Here is a 20519-nt window from a genome sequence, read left to right as displayed (position 1 = left end):
AAGTGCTACTCTGAGATGAAGAGGTTTGCACAGGAGAGGAATTCGTGGCGGGCTGCATCAAACCAGTCAGAAGACTGATGCCCCCCCCCCCCCCCAAAAAAAAAGTACAGGCACCGTGGCTCAGGAGACTTCCAACGACTTGTTGAGTCCTTGTCACGTCGAGTTTCTGCTCTTCGCTGGGCAAAAGGAAGTCTGACACGATGGAGGTACCCCCTGACTTTTGTCAACTCATTCTAAGCGGCTCTAGCATTAACGTACTTCCACTTCACTACGTTAATCTAAATTACTACTGTCACTGAGTTACTGCTTTGCCTGACCGTGACCGGCGCTAGCAGTTGGGACCTGTCGGGAGCGCAGTCCGGACCTGCCTGTTGGGGACTTGCAATGCGGCACTAGTGCAATCGGGTTGGAGCTGCAGTGAGGTCTGTGTCGACATGGCTCACTCGACCATTGCTGCCATGCATCACTTGAGCCGAGCCATGGTCTTGGTAGATCGTCGGGCGGTCGTCCTACCGGACGACGCGTTTTGGCTCGCCGATCGTTTATAAGTCGGCTGTGTGTGTGTGTGTGTGTGTGTGTGTGTGTGTGTGTGTGTGTGTGTGTGCGTGTCTGTGTGTGCATCGACCCCGATTTATCTTCGTGCTTGCTTAGTTTGTAAATCCAATGAATTTACTCTAAGTTATAATAAATCTCACATTATAAGCTCAAACTTTCAAAACTAATTTGAATAACTGAACAAACTCTCCAGTCAGGAAAGTTTGCGTGTGGCTTTGAAGGCAGAAACCTCGTTGATCATATCTTCATAGTTCAGACCGTTATCAGTTAGGAGGTCGGCTTCGATGTGAAGGATGGACAAGGCATTCAATCTCTCCTCAGACAATGTAGAACGTAGGTACGATTTCAGTCTTTTAAGAGCCGAAAACTGGCGTTCTGCTGAACAATTTGTAAGTGCGATACATAGAAATATTCTAAAAGCAATGTCAACATTCGGAAACACGAACAGTAACCTCTCTTTTCGTAAAAATTTACTCTTTTCGACTGGTATATCACTAATCTAAGAAGATTTCAAAAGTTCCGCGAAACGTACCCATTCAATAGGGAAGGAAGGCTCTAAATCTGTGTCACATAACGCTTGGAGTTTTGCTGCACGTTCAGCAATATCGTCAGGTGAACTGTTCTTAAGGTTACTGAAAACTGTGATGGATTTCAACAGTGTTCGATAGCTTTCCTTCTTCATTAATTTGGAGTACAAGTTGTCGAGTGCTGGGAGAAATGTTACACGACTCTAAATTTTTCCTTTCCAGTCAGAAAAACGTCTTCAGAGTCCGCTTCTTCGTCATCATGAAGTTATCGTTTTCGTGATCTTTTATAGGTGCTGAACCGTGCGTGGCTCGTGTTCCCGCCATCATGAATTTTGTACCCTGTTTTAAACCGTGAAGACTGTGCCACGCTGCAGCACGGCAGTCGCGTGAGGTACAGATCGTCGGCAGTCGTTGTGTCGTGCCCTGGTATATGGAGATTTACGCTGCATCGTCCATCGTGTTAACGCCTTTTGCTTGGCCAACGTTCTGGTGGTCAACGCTCTGTCGTGGTGGCCTTGGCCTAGACGCGGCACGCACTGCTTTCCCCTGCAAGGCCGGCCCGCAGGCACACACACACACACACACACACACACACACGCAGCAGGGACAGGTGGGCGGCGCGCGGCGCCCCGGGCTATTCGCTGCGAGTGACGTTGCGTGCCGGAGCTCTGACTGGGGTGTTGCAGTGTCTTTGCACACTGCAACTTGTCTTCAAGAAACGCTCTGTGTTTCTTCATTAGTGATTACCTATACGTTGCAAGTAAACCAAATTGATGCGTATCCCAGCGATGGGATATAGTTAGATTGAAAGAGGTTTCCACCCAGCATATGCATAAAGTATGAAGAAGAGCAGATAGAAGAGGTCGACGATCTTAAATTCCTGGCATTTCAGCTTGATAATAAATTCAGTTGGGAGGAGCACACCACAGAACTGCAGAAACGCATTAACAAATCTGTATTTGCAATTCGAGTGTTAGCCGACATAGGCGACATAAAAATGAAAAAGCTTGCATACTTTGCCTACTTTCATTCCATAATGTCATGTGCTGTTGTGGTCTTCAGTCCTGAGACTGGTTTGATGCAGCTCTCCATGCTACTCTATCCTGTGCAAGCTTCTTCATCTCCCAGTACCTACTGCAACCTACATCCTTCTGAATCTGCTTAGTGTATTCATCTCTTGGTCTCCCTCTACGATTTTTACCCTCCACGCTGCCCTCCAATACCAAATTGGTGATCCCTTGATGCCTCAGAACATGTCCTACCAACCGATCCCTTCTTCTGGTCATGTTGTGCCACAAACTCCTCCCCACAACTTGACTAGAAGAAGGGATCGGTTGGTAGGACATGTTCTGAGGCATCAAGGGATCACCAATTTAGTGTTGGAGGGCAGCGTGGAGGGTAAAAATCGTAGAGGGAGACCAAGAGATGAATACACTAAGCAGATTCAGAAGGATGTAGGTTGCAGTAGGTACTGGGAGATGAAGAAGCTTGCACAGGATAGAGTAGCATGGAGATCTGCATCAGACCAGTCTCAGAACTCAAGACCACAACAGCACATGACATTATGGAATGAAAGTAGGCAAAGTATGCAAGCTTTTTCATTTTTATGTCGTCTATGTCGGCTAACACTCGAATTGCAAATACAGATTTGCTAATGCGTTTCTGCGACATCTTATCTCCTATATTACGTGACATAATTTTGCACGTACATCCAGTGGCAAATGTGGATACTGCCTGCGTAACGTGTTGCTTATAGATTTACTAGTAAAGAATTAATTAATTAAAACATCCCTGATGCTGACGTTCTATTGTGAGCATAGTGAAAATGTAGTGCGCGATAAACTTTTTTCTTTTCATAGTTTTGAGGGTGTTTGTCAGCGAGAAAAAGTTTCGTAAAGGTTTTGAAATTAAGTCTAACGCCTGTGGTAAGTGTCCTCATTCTGAAATATTGGGCTAATATAGTCTGGTTGTCAATTGAAGACATAAAATCTGTATATGAGTCCACGATCATTTTAGTTTTAGCACTTTTATTTTCACAAGCTCGTCTTGATCACATAGATTTCTTTACACTTTATGGCTTTATATTGTGTAGCTTACACAATATTTGTATTTATAACTGATCTGAAGATGGTGATAAGCCGAAACCGGTCTTAAGGTGTAAAGAAATCTGTGTGATCAAGACGGACTTGTGAAAATAATAGTCTGGTTAATTTGCCCGTCATGAGCTACGCTGTCTCAACATATATTCATAGTTTCTTGCTGTAATACCTGTCTTTTATTGTGTTAAACCTTTAACATAAGATTATGTATGCCTCTTAATGAGTAGATTATGACAGCATTTTAAGTTTTCAAATTCGGTCAATAATTGTATGAATTACTGAATATTAAATTTTTGTTGGCCCTAGAAGCCGCTAGATAGGTAACATGCAACTGGGTGCGTACATCGTGCACCGGATTAGTCATTTAGTAATATAGGTAAGGCCTTATGAGCTATCTAATCAGTTTTTCAACCAAATCGAAAAAGCACGACGCAGCACATTACCCTGTACGGTGAATGAATAGTAACTTGCAATAGTATACGGTGTATCCCATAGGAGAGTAGTAGGACCGTATCTGTTGACACAATACGTTAATAACTTGCGGGCCATATTAACCGCAGTATTAGGCTTTTCGTAGATAATGCAGTTATCTTTGAAAAAATTTTATCTTTAAATATAGCAAAAGTAGCCTCTTAGATCTTGAGAAAAATCTATTGCAAATACCGTCTATTAGCTATTCCTGTAGAGAAATGTAAAGTCGTGCACGTCACAAAATGTAAAAGATTGTGTACTTTGACTGCATATTTAATGAGTCGCAATTTGAGTGAGTCGTGTCATAGAAGTATTTGGAAACAACAGTTTGTAACAATATGAAGTGAAAGAAACACACAGGCTCACTTGTAGTAAGAGAAACAGCACGAAACTTTCTGGCAGATTAAAACTGTGTGCCTGATTTGGACTCAAACTTGGGACGTTTGCCTTTCATGGACAAATGCTCCTTTCTTTCAGGAGTGCTAGTCCCGCAAGATACGCGAGAGAACTATTGTCAAGTTTGGAAGGTAGGAAATGGGGTACTGTGGGAAGTGTAGCTGTGAGGACGGGTCGTGAATTCTGCTTGGGTAGCTCAGTCGGTACAGCATTTGCCCGCGAAAGGCAAAGGTCGTACGTTCGAGTTCCGGTCTGGAAATTGGAAATTTGTGTTAAGGCCTTATGGGACCAAACTGCTGAGATCATCGGTCCCTAAGCTTACACACTATTTAATCTGACTTAAACTAACTTACGCTAAGGACGACACACACCCAAGCCCGAGGGAGGTCTCGAAGCTCCGACGGGTGGAGCCGTGCGGACCGTGACAAGACGCCTCAGACCGCGCGGCAGTTCCGGTCTGGGACACACTTTTAATCTGCCAGGAAGTTTCAAATCATCGCACACTTCGTCTGAAAGTGAATTCATTCTGGAGAGCAAATGAGAGGCTACGTTTCATAGGAAAGTTACTGAGAAACTACAGTCTGTCTGGTAACAAGTTGCATACGAAGCACTTGCACGGCGCATGCTTGAATACCGTTCAGAAAACTCAAATTGTGAACGTCATGATACGCATAGAAAGTCAACATTGAAAACAATGTTACGGAAATTCTCAATAAGCTGAACAGATTGGTTTTTGAAGATAGATGTCAAGTAATAGAATCCGGTACGTTGTCCTCGATGGCGAGTGTTCATCAGAGATACGGGTATCGGCAGAAGTGACAAAGGAAAGTGTAATAGGACCGCTATTATTTTCTATGTACATAAATGATCCAGCAGACAGAGTGGGCAGAAATGTACGGTTGTCTGCTGAAGATCCTGTGGTGTATGGGGAGGTCTCGATGTTCAGTGACTGTAGGAGGATACAAGATGATTTACACAAAATTATTAGTTGGTGCAATGAATGGCAGCTAGCTACAAAAGTAGAAAAACTTAAGTTAATACAGATGAGTAGGAAAAATAAAATGGTTCAAATGGCTCTGAGCACTATGGGACTCAACATCTTAGGTCATAAGTCCCCTAGAACTTAGAACTACTTAAACCTAACTAACCTAAGGACATCACACACACCCATGCCCGAGGCAGGATTCGAACCTGCGACCGTAGCAGTCCCGCGGTTCCGGACAGCAGCGCCAGAACCGCTAGACCACCGCGGCCGGCAGGAAAAATAAACCGGTAGTGTTTGAGTACAGCATTAGCTCTGTTCTGCTTGTCACAGTCACGTCGTTCAAATATCTGGGCTTGATGCTGCAAAGGAACATGAAATGGAACGGGCATATGGGAACTGTGGTAGGGGAGGCGAATGGTCGACTTTGGTTTATTGGGAGAATTTTAGGAAAGTGTGGTTCATCTATTAAGCACTGTCGAGAAAATTTAGAAAACCGACATTTGAAGCTGACTGGAAAACGGTTCTACTGCAGCCAACATACATTTCGCGTAAGTACCACGAAGATAAATGACAAGACTGGACTAATAACAGCGCGAACTCATGCATTTAAGCAGTCATTCTTCCGTTGCTTCACACGCGAATGGAAGGGGAAGAAAATCCAAAATGTTGTACAGTGCCACGACTTGACAGCAGTTGGCCGAGTATGGAGGGCGATGTAGATGTATAAGCGTATGGGACGCGCATAACGTCGGCCTAACAGGGTCTCTACCAGTTTTTCTTTTTTTGTTACAGCTTCTCAACAAAAGAAAGAACAACATTCATCCTTTATACTTACTTATACTGGCCACACACACTGCAGCCGGTTCCTGGCCTCACTCCGTCCAGTCTTCCACACTTCCGTGTCATCTGCATCTTCATCTCCCAGACCCTGTAGCTGCATGTCTCCCATGGTATTATCCTTCAGTCTTATTCTCGGCCGTCCCAGTGGTCTCTTTCCTTCAGCTTCTCCATCCATTACAGCCTTTATTACCCTGTTCTCCCCTCTCCTCCTCACATGTCCGTACCATCTTAGTCTCTTTAATTTTCACACTCGACTACGATGTCAGGCAGTGTGTATAATTGTCAGAGCTCTCTGTTTTTCCTTATTCTCCACTGTTCGTTTTCTTTCACTGGTCCATATATTTTTCTAAGTACTGTATTTTCAAAAATGATGAGTTTTTTCTCTGTTTTCTTTGGCAGGTTCCATGTCTCACTTGCGTAGCACACTATTAGCTTGATGATGCTCTGATATATTTTTAGTTTTGCCTGCCTAGATAATAACTTCGATCTTATGATGTTGTGCATAGCTCCTAGACATCTCCCCGCCCCTCCCCCCTCTCCCCAGCTTGAATTATTATTACTATCTCTTGTTCTATAAGGTTTTGTTGGTTGATGTTCACACTGAGGCACGTGGATGTGTCTGTCTTCTGTATTGTTAGATTTCCGAATTTTAGATGGTATCCTTTATATGACAGAAAAATTACGTGTTGCAGAAACGTGATTAACAAATCGAGCGGAAGTCGTCACAAGTACACTATTTGGTCGAGCACAGATGCGGAATTTAGCGACGAGTTGGCGTGGCTTAACAACTATACTAGCTGCACGTACTCCACGTCGTGATGAAAGTACGTACGACGTCGTGCTGGAAGAGAAAATGGTTCAAAAATGGTTCAACCGGCTCTAAGCACTATGGGACTTAACATCTGAGGTCACCAGTCCCCTAGACTTAGAACTATTTAAACCTAACTAACCTAAGGACATCACACACATCCATGCCCGAGGCAGGATTCGAACCTGCGACCGTAGCAGCCCCGTGGTTACGGACTGAATCGCCTAGAACCGCTCGGCCACAAGGTCCGGCACTGCTAAGAACAGTACATATGCTCACGTGACGGTTTTTATTCAGAATCACTAATATTGTTACCTCTGAAAGCATGTCCGTTGCTCGTGTCGCATCCTGTATATGAGTATTTTCCACTGCATGTTTGAAACATTATGACTGTATAAGACAAATAAATCGCAAATGGAGTTTTCTTGAGAATTTTATCCTCTTCACCATCATGGAGAATGCATCAAAAAAGTTCAAGATAAGAGTATAGTAAATGGGAAAATATTACAAGTTGCTTCACGCTCTTCTGAAACAGGAAGAAAGCGAAAACACGATTACAGCGAAAACCAGTGCGGAAATCCTTCGTGTTGAAGTCCGGAACAAGCAAAGGACGAGTGTTGGAATTGCTCGTGTAAAAACGTAGAGGGAGAGAGAGAGAAGGGCAATATAACGCTACCTGTGACGCAACCGTTACAGAGACAGCGTGCGAATTCTCTCTGCGCCAGCGTGTGTCTGGTTAAGCGAAATTTCGCCGAGTAACGAGCCTTGACGTTGCGTAAAACCACGGCTGCCTTAACTAAATGGCTCGTGGGTAAGAATTCTCATTGTGGAATATTGCTGCTAAAACTGGTCATCCTCATTTTAGGTGTAATCTGCGTCCGCGTTGTTCGACGATAAATTTAATCCGTGTTGTCTCTAGTATTTACCATAAGGAGGAGGAGGATATTAGTGTTTAACGTCCCGTCAACAACGAGGTCATTAGAGACGGAGCGCAAGTTCGGGTGAGGGAAGGATGGGGAAGGAAATCGGCCGTGCCCTTTCAAAGGAACCATCCCGGCATTTGCCTGAAGCGATTTAGGGAAATCACGGAAAACCTAAATCAGGATGGCCGGAGACGGGATTGAACCGTCGTCCTCCCGAATATTTACCATAAGGGACTAAAGTGTTTTTCGTTGCAATGCCCTAACACGGCAAACATTCCTGGATGTTCTACAATGTTTCTTATTACTGGTTCTCTTTTCTTTTACCGATGAAGTGATCGTATGACATTATTTGCCGGGTAACACCGTCTGGGGTGGTTAGGCCGCATGATGTAAGTCTTCCTGTTTGACGTTACGTCGATGGCATGCACGTTGTTGAAGATCAGAACTTTATCGATGACATTTTGCAAATACCTAACTCATAATTTATAGTCTTCTGAGGTTTTCGCGCGTGTTTACGTTCAACAGAAACAATATGACATTAAAAGTGGTAGAGATAGATTCACAAACGGAAAAACGACTATGGAGGGGTACCGTAGATCGCCTGGTGCAGGCGTTAAGTTTTTAAAATTGAAGGAAACAACGCCATCCGCTCTTCTCGATTCTTCATTGTTACTCTTCTATATTTTATAGCAAACTGAGCATATTAAAGGTAATATGAAAGATAAAAATACATGAGCACTGTCTGTTACATTTGTAATTAATTTACAAGGTAATACACTCCTGGAAATGGAAAAAAGAACACATTGACACCGGTGTGTCAGACCCACCATACTTGCTCCGGACACTGCGAGAGGGCTGTACAAGCAATGATCACACGCACGGCACAGCGGACACACCAGGAACCGCGGTGTTGGCCGTTGAATGGCGCTAGCTGCACAGCATTTGTGCACCGCCGCCGTCAGTGTCAGCCAGTTCGCCGTGGCATACGGAGCTCCATCGCAGTCTTCAACACTGGTAGCATGCCGCGACAGCGTGGACGTGAGCCGTATGTGCAGTTGACGGACTTTGAGCGAGGGCGTATAGTGGGCATGCGGGAGGCCGGGTGGACGTACCGCCGAATTGCTCAACACGTGGGGCGTGAGGTCTCCACAGTACATCGACGTTGTCGCCAGTGGTCGGCGGAAGGTGCGCGTGCCCGTCGACCTGGGACCGGACCGCAGCGACGCACGGATGCACGTCAAGACCGTAGGATCCTACGCAGTGCCGTAGGGGACCGCACCGCCACTTCCCAGCAAATTAGGGACACTGTTCCTCCTGGGGTATCGGAGAGGACCATTCGCAACCGTCTCCATGAAGCTGGGCTACGTTCCCGCACACCGTTAGGCCGTCTTCCGCTCACGCCCCAACATCGTGCAGCCCGCCTCCAGTGGTGTCGCGAAAGGCGTGAATGGAGGGACGAATGGAGACGTGTCGTCTTCAGCGATGAGAGTGTCTGTCTTGGTGTCAATGATGGTCGTATGCGTGTTTGGCGCCGTGCAGGTGAGCGCCACAGTCAGGACTGCATACGACCGAGGCACACAGGGCCAACACCCGGCATCATGGTGTGGGGAGCGATCTCCTACACTGGCCGTACACCACTGGTGATCGTCGAGGGGACACTGAATAGTGCACGGTACATCCAAACCTTCATCGAACCCATCGTTCTACCATTCCTAGACCGGCAAGGGAACTTGCTGTTCCAACAGGACAATGCACGTCCGCATGTATCCCGTGCCACCCAACGTGCTCTAGAAGGTGTAAGTCAACTACCCTGGCCAGCAAGATCTCCGGATCTGTCCCCCATTGAGCATGTTTGGGACTGGATGAAGCGTCGTCTCACGCGGTCTGCACGTCCAGCATGAACGCTGGTCCAACTGAGGCGCCAGGTGGAAATGGCATGGCAAGTCGTTCCACAGGACTACATCCAGCATCTCTACGATCGTCTCCATGGGAGAATAGCAGCCTGCATTGCTGCGAAAGGTGGATATACACTGTACTAGTGCCGACATTGTGCATGCTCTGTTGCCTGTGTCTATGTGCCTGTGGTTCTGTCAGTGTGATCATATGATGTATCTGACCCCAGGAATGTGTCAATAAAGTTTCCCCTTCCTGGGACAATGAATTCACGGTGTTCTTATTTCAATTTCCAGGAGTGCATTATGTTTGTCATAATAAATTGTGGGCACTGTGGAGTGGCAAATAAAATTGCATGAGCACCGTCTGTTGCATTTGAAATTCATTTACAATTCATATTCGAAGTCTCAGAAAGAAAAAAGAAACTTTACATTACTAAGGGACTATTCGTTGTGGATTATTAATGTTTTCTCGACCTTACACTGAGTCCCAACGTTGTGACGCAATATCTGTAAAACAAGAGGCAGTTGATGAGCTGTCTACTGCCAACGTGTTCAAAGTAGGACCCATTCAAGTTTGACGTTTGCATTCGTTCGTATCATTAATCAAAACCTTCCTACATGACGTTTTATGCAAGGATGCTCAAGAACTGAACAATTTTTGCGTTCTGTTGGAGCCCAAGAAAGAGTCCATTGTCACTGAGTTGAATGATGCAGATGAACCTTTTGGTTACTTAAGGACACAGACGAAGGTCGAAAATAAGTTGCACGATAATATACCAGGATAAGTAATTCATTAGTAATTAGTGATGTCTCGTTCATTTTGTGTCCAGATATGTATGCACCCTTAGTTTTACACAAATATCAGTGAAACAGTTTTGCTAATTAACAGATTATGTAATTATGCAAGGCGTCTATTTTATACTAGTTGCCCTACTTGCAGGCTTCGAAAGCTACTAATGAATACATAACGTTACTGAAACGAGATGCACTAATATTAATCATGAAGGAATAAGCTTTGGAACAGTAGTAAAGTTAATATGGATTCCATTTACAAGCGACATGATTTTCGATAATTTAAAATTCTTGATAACCAAATCCTAGCATTTATATTTCAAGTTGTAGAGAAACACAGTTTGTATAAAAACAACCCATGTCAACATATGAACGTGGGCAATGACCACAAACGGCAATGCAGTAACAAGCTGAAATAAATGATAGAGAGTTCAGATGGTTCAGATGGCTCTGAGCACTATGGGACTTAACTTCTGAAGTCATCAGTCCCCTATAACTTAGAACTACTTAAACCTAACTAACCTAAGGACATCATACACACCCATGCCCGAGGCAGGATTCGAACCTGCGACCGTAGCAATCGCGCGGTCCCAGACTGTAGCGCCTAGAACCGCTCGGCCACCCCAGCCGGCTATAGAGAGTTCAAAGTTTTATAGTTGGTATAATCACATACTGTATTTTATGGACTATAAGACGCTAAGGGCTCTAAGACACACCTTAAATTTTAAGCATTTTTTTAAATAACAGTTTTACCATTTTTATTATTAGATTACAAAGCTAGACTAAATGAATTTCACTTTATAAAACCGAACTGACCATTAAAATACAATAATATCGTCATCTGAACTTTCTTCTTCTTCCACATCGTCATCATCGTTTACCTCTTCATATGTAAGATGGTGTTCACTGACATCGAGAACGTTACTTATGCTGCACTTCTCGAAAGTTTTAATAATAATGTCTTCTCTCGTTCTAGACCACGACTGTATCATCCTCTGGCACACTTGTTTGATTGTAGGTCGTTTCAAAGCTTCCTTCGGTGTTAATGCATGTTGGGGGTCATCCCCCGTCCATTTGTTCCATTCCTCTCTCATGTACACTTTAAATGGTTTATCTATCGAGATATCAGGATATTGCAGTTGTGAAGCAGGTCCTCCTGGAAAAACAGCAAGGTCTGTATTTCCTTTCACAGAATTTTTCAAATGGCTACACTACAAACCGATCTAGTACAAAAAGAGAACTCTTCTTCAGTAAAGCACTTTTTCTTCTCTCCCACACTCTGTTAACCCATAAGTTCGTAACAGCTTCGTCCATCCAACCCTTTTTATGTACGTGAACAACACCCGGTGGTGTTTCAGATGGTTTTGGCATTGTTTTGCGCTTGAAAATTGTCATTGTATTAAGATTAGCATCATGAGCATAACATGATAGAACAAGTGGATACTGCATTTTTTCATGTTCAGTGCTTTTTATAGTTACAGTTTTTAGAACCATTTATGGCAACAGTTCCGTTACTCGGCACATCAACTGTCAGAAGCGTTTCATCCACATTCGCTGTTTGGATCAGTTTCACACTGGTTTTCTATTGATGTTGAATAATAAAGCGATGGAAAGATAATATTTTCTCTTCATACTCTTATGGCTTTTTCTGAAATTTCGGTTACTGTTTGCATGTTGAGTCCATGACGCTTCATAAACCTGTGACACCAACCAGCTCCACCCTTAAAGTCTGCTAAAATCCACTGTAGCGTTAGCTTACGAGCGTGTATTTGTATCATTTTTGTATTAATTCCAGTGCCATTTTGACGGTGTCCTTGAATCCATTTCGATACGTCATCTTCTACCGTTGACCATTTTTACACTCAGTCCTCTATTTGCACATTTAGTCTTCCTCAGTTTTTTTCAGTTCTTCTCCAGTCGCGAACGGTTTTTTCTGTTGATGGAGGGCCGACCGCTCAGCTGCTCTTTTTCCATGTTCTTCTGCATACGCTATTACTTTCAATTTATAATCCGTATTATTTGAATACCTTTCATTTTTTTCGATTATGAAAGTAGGTACTAACAAAAATATTATACTGTTACCGTCAACACAAATCACTTCAGTTCAAGAAGACCCGGGTTCGAGTCCCGGCTGCAGCACAAATTTTAATTCATTTCGTCTGCTTCGATCAGTGTCGTAGATAATAAAAAGAGATTTAAATGTCTGAGGGAAACATTTAATTATAAGATCTGTAAGATCACCAAAGGTACAAGGACGTCCCATTACGTCCAATGCTGAGGTGCTTGCCAATATCGGAGAGCGCTGGCAGTAGTGACAATATATAAGGGAAAAATGAATTCAAGTTTGTCTTTGGGAGAGCACTCAGCTTAGGTAGTTCGTGCAGCAATGTTGATCATCTTGCTATGGTCGTGTAATGGTTAGCATTTCTGCCTAGCAAGCAAGAAGACCCGGGTTCGAGTCCCGGCTGCAGCACAAATTTCAATTCATTTCGTCTGCTTCGATCAACTTCAAGTTCATTGGCACCGTAGACCGCAATGACGCGTCATAAGCTAGTCAGTTTTCTGTGCTTGTGATGGCAGGGTGGGAAGGAGACAATGGTAGTAAGCTTATGAATCCACACAATGTTCGTCACATAGGTGCAGTCCTGCTGCCAGTTGAATCCGATGTTGCCATATAGAGCTAGGATTCCCGTGACAACGAATATACGGCCATTTTTAAAACTGACCGGAATTTTAAATCAAACACTGCACATTTCTATTTTAATTTCAAATGTACGACACACCTGCATTTTGGAGGCAATTTCAAAAAAAGTGTATCTTATAGTCTGTAAAATACGGTATTTGTATACTTCTCATTTATAAAATTTGGCAACAAGTCTATGAGGGGACAGTACATTTTCGAAATGAATTTCATTGCTCCGCTCATCTTTTAGCTAATCCTGCTGGTTTCATAGTATACCTCTGGGGATGAGAGCCTGTTACTCCGTATATTTTCAGAGTCGATTCCAGCACTGTGCAAAGAATGGTCAGTGGACAGATTTTGTCTCTTCCTCTCCTGACGTGGAGTATTCGTACGTCCGTGTAGTGAAGGGAATTACGGGCTGAAGTGCCACGCGCCCCTAATTATCTGTGTGTTCCGGTCTCTCTACAACGGAGTTCTCCGTAAGAATGAACAGGTTTTAATATCTTTGGTGACGAGTCTTTCCAACGTGTGTTCTTCCATTGCGAATGTATCACAATTACACCGCCTGGCAGCTTTACAAGGTTCTTTATGTCGCACAAAATGCCCCTGGTTACATTTAGACCACAGTGTCTTGTAAGGAATACTCACATAGTTGGCGGGCTTCACATAGGTGGGTGCGTAGGCGACGAGATGTCCAGCTGATGCTAGGCTGGCACAAATTACGAGGCCCAGGACAGTCACCTGTAAGAACACAACAAATTACCAGTAAGTACCTGATCAGCACTGTGATACGCTGTCACGGTCAATTGAAGACGATCGTACTGAGATGTAGTGAACTCTAGAACGACGTCATAACATCCACATGGAGACTTTGTGGGCATTTTCCCCTAAACGTATGATTCCCGCTAAGAGGTAATAATAAAACGGTGAAATCAAGCAGGGTAACATGTTTTGCTTATAACCGAGTTAACATTACAGGTACGTTATGCAATGTAAGAAGAAATGAAATAAAACAAGTCGTTCTACGATTTGCCCTCTAATGACGTCACTGACTACTGCTATTCACACCATCACTATTTTGTGTTCTGCATAGTAGCATGTCGAACGACGTAATTTGTGATTTGTCTTCTTCACTATCCCATATCTTATGCTTACTTATTTATTGCTTGTTTCTTCCTAGTTGCTTTTACTGGATTTGAAGAAGAATGAAATCTGTTCGTTTACATGGTTTTAAATTCATTGTACAAATTACGATTATCAGTTTGTTTCTACTAATATTACATTTCACGCCCTATCCAACCCTGCTCACACTACCTGACGTTTGACGTAACAGGGACTGTCACTATTCACCCTATCAAAACAGAAAACCGTGAATTCGAGAAAACCATAAATTCGAAGCTAATGTCGGTTTTTAAAATTATTTTACTATGTCACTCCCTTCTTAATCTCACAGGTAGCGGCACTAGTGGTGTTTGAGCCTCACAGTACATCTCTCTACATAAAAGATGTATGTGTAATAAGTTTAGTTAAATGTCTGCAGGCGTTCAAAATTATGCTCACATGGCACCTTCTTCTCTCCTACTACCTACACCCCCATCCAATGCTGGGTCTGGGTTATGATAGTCCCACGGTACTTAGTTTTACAGACAGAAACTCATGTGTGCCACGTTTGATTACAATTGCTCCAAGCGTTCCAGAGTTACGTTTCCATGTCATCCCTTGCTATCGTCAAATACTCTGCTAGGCGTCTGATGTTATTGAGAGTGTCACCAAATAACGGTGGAGTACCGAAAACTATGTATTCAACCCTGATAAACGAGGTGTTACGAATAGATTCACTCGATTCCGCAAGATATTTTCTACATTGCGTATCAAAGCTAAAAGATCACCTTGGCGCCAGTTGGAAGTCACCGGTTCACGTTATTGCTCGTAGAGGCCTCCCAGGAGAGGTTAATTCGCTGTGTTACAGGCATGACATACTGGATACGTTGGCGATCTCATTTTTTCCACTGTTGCGACAATATGCCGGAAATAATATTTTCAACAGGACGCTGCATCATCACAGTGACAATTACACGAAAGAGCATTCAGTAATAATAAGCGGCTTCAACGGCGAATCAACCGTAAGGGGCATAGCGATCAGGAGGCACTGTACCACTGGGCAGCAAGGTCGCCTGATCTTACGGTATGTGATATTTTCTTGTGAGCGTTTGTGAGAGACTACGCTTATGTTCCTAACCCTTGAATATATTATAAGTTCGAACATAACATCCTGCAAACCAAGGACGACGGGCAACCGTAGATTCCATAGTCATGGATTCCCGAAAAACGTTTGACAGGGTACCCCACTGCAGGCGGTTAACGAAGGTCCGAGCATATGGTTTAGGTTCCCAGGCGTGCGAGTGGCTCGAAGACTTAGTAAGTAATAGAACTCAGTACGTTGTCCTCGACGGTGAGTTTTCATCAGAGACAAGGGGCGCCCCAGGGAAATGTGACACAGTCGCTCTTATTCTCTATATACACAAATAATTTGACGGACAGGGCGAGCAGCAATCCCTGGCTATTTTCTGATGACGCTGTGGTATATGGGAAGGTGTTGACGTTAAATGACTATAGCAGGATACGAGATGACTTGCTGAGGATTTATACTTGGTGTGAGAATGGCAGCTTGTTCTACGTGTAGATGAAAATGTAAGGTAATGCAGATGACTAGCGGATAGAATTCTGTAACGTTCGAATGCAGCATTAGTAGTGTGTTACTTGACATAGTCACTTTGATGAAATACGAGGGCTATTCGGAAAGCGAGGAACCACAGTGAAAATCCGACGAGGCTTTTCACAGACGTTTTGGGCAGTGTCTCTAGTATACCCGTCGATCGCATCAAGACGCAATGTTCAGTTGTGAGAACACTGTGAGCGAGTAAAGGTGCCTAGGACAACAATGTCTCTCGCCAAGTAGGAGGGCCCGCTGAGAGGCTTCGCCTTAATGAACGCAGCCCACATAACACAACTGCCACGCACTTCCTTCTTCGTGGCAATTCTCAGCCGCACTCTGCAGGGGCAATGAAGAAGCTCCTGCAGCCTTTTCGATGTGAAGTGTTCGATAACCCACAACACAGCCCTAATTGGCTCGTCCTGAGTATCACCTCTGTTCACATGAAACGCTGGATACGAAGACAACACTTGTGAGCAGGCTACGCGCTATAGACCAGCAAAGAGAATTATCGGAAAGTACAGAGCGCTGCCTTCTATGACGATGGTGTTGGAAATTTGGTACAACGCTCCGACAAATGTCTAAGTCGCAGCGGCGACTATTTAGGGAAGTACCTGGAGGGTGTAGCTAAATGTGCAAAGAAAACAGTTTTGATTTTCACTGTGGTGTCCATAACGCGATCGATCGTCCCTTACTTTCCGAACAACCCTCGTATCTACGCGTTACGTTGTAAAGTGTTATGAAATGGGACGAGCACGTAAGGACGGTAGCAAGGAATGCGAATGGGCGATTTCAGTTTACAGGGGGAGTTTTAAGAAAGTGTAGCTCATCTATACAAGAGACGGATGGAAGATGACGTTTTTTCCGCGATGCACTATTGAAAAAATCTAGAGAACCGGCATCTGACGCTGACTTGAGGACGAATCTACTGCCGCCAATGTACATTGTGCGTAAGGACCACGAACATAAGATATGGCAAATTAGGGCTCATACGGAGCCATGTAGATAGTAACTTTTCCCTCGCTCCATTTGCAAGGAAAGGAATTGACTAATAATGGTACAAGGTACGCTCCGCATAGCTTGCGGAGTGTGTATGTGGCTGTAGATGTAGGACCCTTCCAACGAATTTGGTAAACTGCGACATCGAATAGTAACAGGAACGAATACATTCACCCCGGACATGCTGGCAAAAGTATGGGACGACTTTGACTATCGTTTGAATATTATTCTTGCGTCCGGTGAAAGGCATAATGAACGTTTCTTTAAGGTAAATGAAAACTTTGATGCTAAATATAATTGTAAAAAGCACCTCAAGGTTGTCTGAGCCTGCATGTAAAAGATATAGCCTTGTAAAATCGAATACTTCTTTTGAAAACGAAAGCCTTTCAATATTACACAAAAGTGAGAGTTCAATTCATTTAAAAGATGTCCTCTTGTAAAGACATAGTCTAGTAAAACCGGATGAATATTTTTAAACAACTTACTGGTCCATCTCAATTACTTTTACGTGCCATCCCATCGTATCTCCACCTCATTCGTAAGGGTGCTACGGTATCGTGTCTCAATAGCAAATTTTAACAGATAGTAACTTGTATAAGCACCAAGTTATGTTAAAACTAGTCCAGGCGCTCTAGAGCTATGCTGGATAAAGCACACACACACACACACACACACACACACACACACACACACACATACACACACACACACACACACACACACACACACACACACACAAATAGAGATAGATAGATAGATGGAGAGAGAGAGAGAGAGAGAGAGAGAGAGAGATACTCGTATCTTTTTAAGTCAGCCACTATTCCAGATCAATTTCTATCCAATCTACAAAACGAGGATAAGCCTTAAAAACAGTTTCCATCTCGTAGAAATAAGAAGTACTGCTGTCGCCACGCCAAATAGGAAAGGGTAGCGTGTCACATGTGTAGGCTGTCGGACTTTTTATTGGCCAACGGACTGACAGTCGCTTTGAAGACGGATAAGGCGCGTGATACTGCGGGTGGCCGATGCGAGAGACAATCCCTGTTTGACGTAGTGCAGGCTGTTGCAGACAAACTGTGGTTCCACAGTTCTGATCGAGCGAGGTGGTGCACAGTCTCGTTGGGGAGGAACGGGAGCAACATCTTCATTTGGCAATATAGATTTAGGTTTTCAGTAATTTCCTTACATCATTTAACTCGAATGCTTTGATGGTTGCTTTGAAAAGGACTTGCCCTACTTCCTGCGCCATCGTTCTATCTTTAATAAATTATTGGTAGGTGGTTCATTAATGCCCTGGGATGAATTCGCATAAAAGCTCTGTCGCAGCCTTAGAAAGTTTTTTCGTAACAGTTGCCTGTCTCAAGAAGAATAACACTTTGCTTTGAAATTCATCGTTTAATTACCAGTGATTACCGTGTTGAACGTGGCCGAATCATATTTGGTTTTGATACTGATTGCTTCATATACCAGCTGATTATACGACTTACGGTATTGCTGTAAATATGGTTGCGTTCTTTTATTTAGTCACAGTAATTATTTACAACTGTTTCGTAATTTTAAAAGCGATCTACAATAATGTAACTAGTAAATTCGTGTATAAAATGATTTATGACGTATCTCATACTTTTCTTAGGTAAGTAGGATACACACTGAAATATTTCATCTGAGGCGACTGAAAATTGTTGATCTGGTGTATCCTCGGGGTTGGATGTACGCGTCTGAAAATAATTAATTCTGCTATCTCCTCGGGAGTGGATGTACAAAATTAATAGACTATTAAGATAATTTCCAGTTAATTCCCTGATAAATTGGAAAAATCTCTGGCGACCGGAAACAAATCAATTTGGGTGTTGTTTCTAGTAACCAAGAAATAATCTACATTCATTCTATTTTGTGGGTCGACCTTCACATCCAGTATTTGCCTGTGTCAAGATTCAGCAGAGAAAGAAGCGAAAGGTGTTTGTTTAGCGGAACTCCTCGGTAGAGAAGATTTCGGTTCTCCTACTTTCGAATTCACGAGATACCCATCGTTAGACCAGGCGCGTCTTTGTCTTAATGAAGCCAGTGGCCGTCTCCTTTCTCTAGGCTGATATAAACTTGTTAGAAGTTCTGATTTCTAATGACGCCCTACTCTGGCTCCATTTCAGTCCCTGATACACTGAGGTAGACATCGTGCCTGCACCTGCATCTGAATCTAGATCCATGCTCCACAAGCCACCGCTCGGTTCGTGACGGAGCGTATTTCTGTACTTCACTAATGCAACAGAACGGTGGAAAACCAACAACCGGTAAGCCTCAGTATCAACTGGGACTACTCTGATTTTCCAGTCTTTATCATTTCGCGAGATGAACATGGGAGGAGAGGATACGTTTCCGGGATATTCTTAGAACGTAGGCTCTTGAAAACAATTACGTTAAACCTGTCCCTGAGGCACAACGCCTCTCCTGCAGCCTCTGCCACTAGAGTTTCTTGAGAACCTTTGTGACGCTCTCGCACTTGCTAAACGAACCCGCGACGAAACGCTGCACTCTTCTCTTGACGTCCTCTATCCCTCGTATTAACCCTACCTGGCGAGCATCCCATACTGACCAACAGTATTCATGATCCTGTCGAACGCGGGTTTTGTAAGCTATATCTTTCGTGGATGAATCACACTTCCTTAGGCTGCTTCAGTGAATACTAGTCTCATATCTGTTTCCATAAGTAAGTTACTTTGTCACTTCACTTTAGGTTGTCAAGGACGGTCATCCCCAGATATCTTACCATTCAGTTGCAGCATAAGAACACTGATGGTGATCCCATCATTGTATATCGATACCTGCTACCTCTGTACTGAAGCAAATTTCTTCTTACATCTGTTGAGAAGTGAATGATTAAGTTGTTGCCTCAACATTATCAGTTGATTCGGATGTATCTTGCTTATCTTGTAGCTGTGTCCCTAGATAAGGACGATAACTCACGTTATTGTGGTAGCACTTAAAACAGTGGAAGAATGACTCGAATTCCGATTGTTGGAGAAAGTTTCATCACCAAAGTTCGACTTATAATATACTCTCCATTCATAATCACCAGATTGCATATAAATGTTCCCAGGTGAATTCCGAATTTATCCACACTGTCTCTGCGTATATATACTTGTTGTTGTTGTGGTCTTCAGTCCTGAGACTGGTTTGATGCAGCTCTCCATGCTACTCTATCCTGTGCAAGTTTCTTCATCTCCCAGTATCTACTGCAACCTACATCCTTCTGAATCTGCTTAGTGTATTCATCTCTTGGTCTCCCTCTACGATTTTTACCCTCCACACTGCCCTCCAATGCTAAATTTGTGATCCCTTGATGCCTCAAAACATGTCCTACCAACCGATCCCTTCTTCTAGTCAAGTTGTGCCACAAACTTCTCTTCTCCCCAATCCTATTCAATACCTCCTCATTAGTTACGTGATCTACCCACCTTATCTTCAGCATTCTTCTGTAGCACCACATTTCGAAAGCTTCTATTCTCTTCTTGTCCAAACTAGTTATCGTCCATGTTTCACTTCCATACATGGCTACACTCCATACAAATACTTTCAGAAACGACTTCCTGACACTTAAATCTATACTCGATGTTAACAAATTCCTCTTCTTGAGAAACGCTTTCCTTGCCATTGCCAATCTACATTTTATATCCTCTCTACTTCGACCATCATCGGTTATTTTACTCCCTAAATAGCCAAACTCCTTTACTGCTTTTAGTGTCTCATTTCCTAATCTAATTCCCTCAGCATCACCCGACTTAATTCGACTACATTCCATTATCCTCGTTTTGCTTTTGTTGATGTTCATCTTATAT

The 20519-nt window shown here is 43.4% G+C and overlaps 1 protein-coding gene and 1 non-coding gene across 2 annotated transcripts in view; one reads left to right on the top strand and one right to left on the bottom strand.

The window, feature by feature from the left end:
- LOC126101029 (cuticle protein 19.8-like) overlaps positions 1 to 20519 on the bottom strand; it is an 86730-nt gene that overhangs the window by 59236 nt on the left and 6975 nt on the right. Inside the window, exon 2 of the mRNA XM_049911694.1 lies at positions 13623 to 13715. Coding sequence (XP_049767651.1) covers positions 13623 to 13715 — 93 coding nt within the window. The remainder of the gene's footprint in view (positions 1 to 13622; positions 13716 to 20519) is intronic.
- Trnaa-agc (transfer RNA alanine (anticodon AGC)) lies at positions 12692 to 12764 on the top strand. The gene has a single exon. It is a non-coding gene; the product is annotated as a tRNA-Ala (tRNA).

The sequence above is a fragment of the Schistocerca cancellata genome, chromosome 9 (genome assembly GCF_023864275.1).
Source record: "Schistocerca cancellata isolate TAMUIC-IGC-003103 chromosome 9, iqSchCanc2.1, whole genome shotgun sequence".
Taxonomy (NCBI): domain Eukaryota; kingdom Metazoa; phylum Arthropoda; class Insecta; order Orthoptera; family Acrididae; genus Schistocerca; species Schistocerca cancellata.
This window is presented reverse-complemented; position numbering and strand designations above follow the sequence as displayed.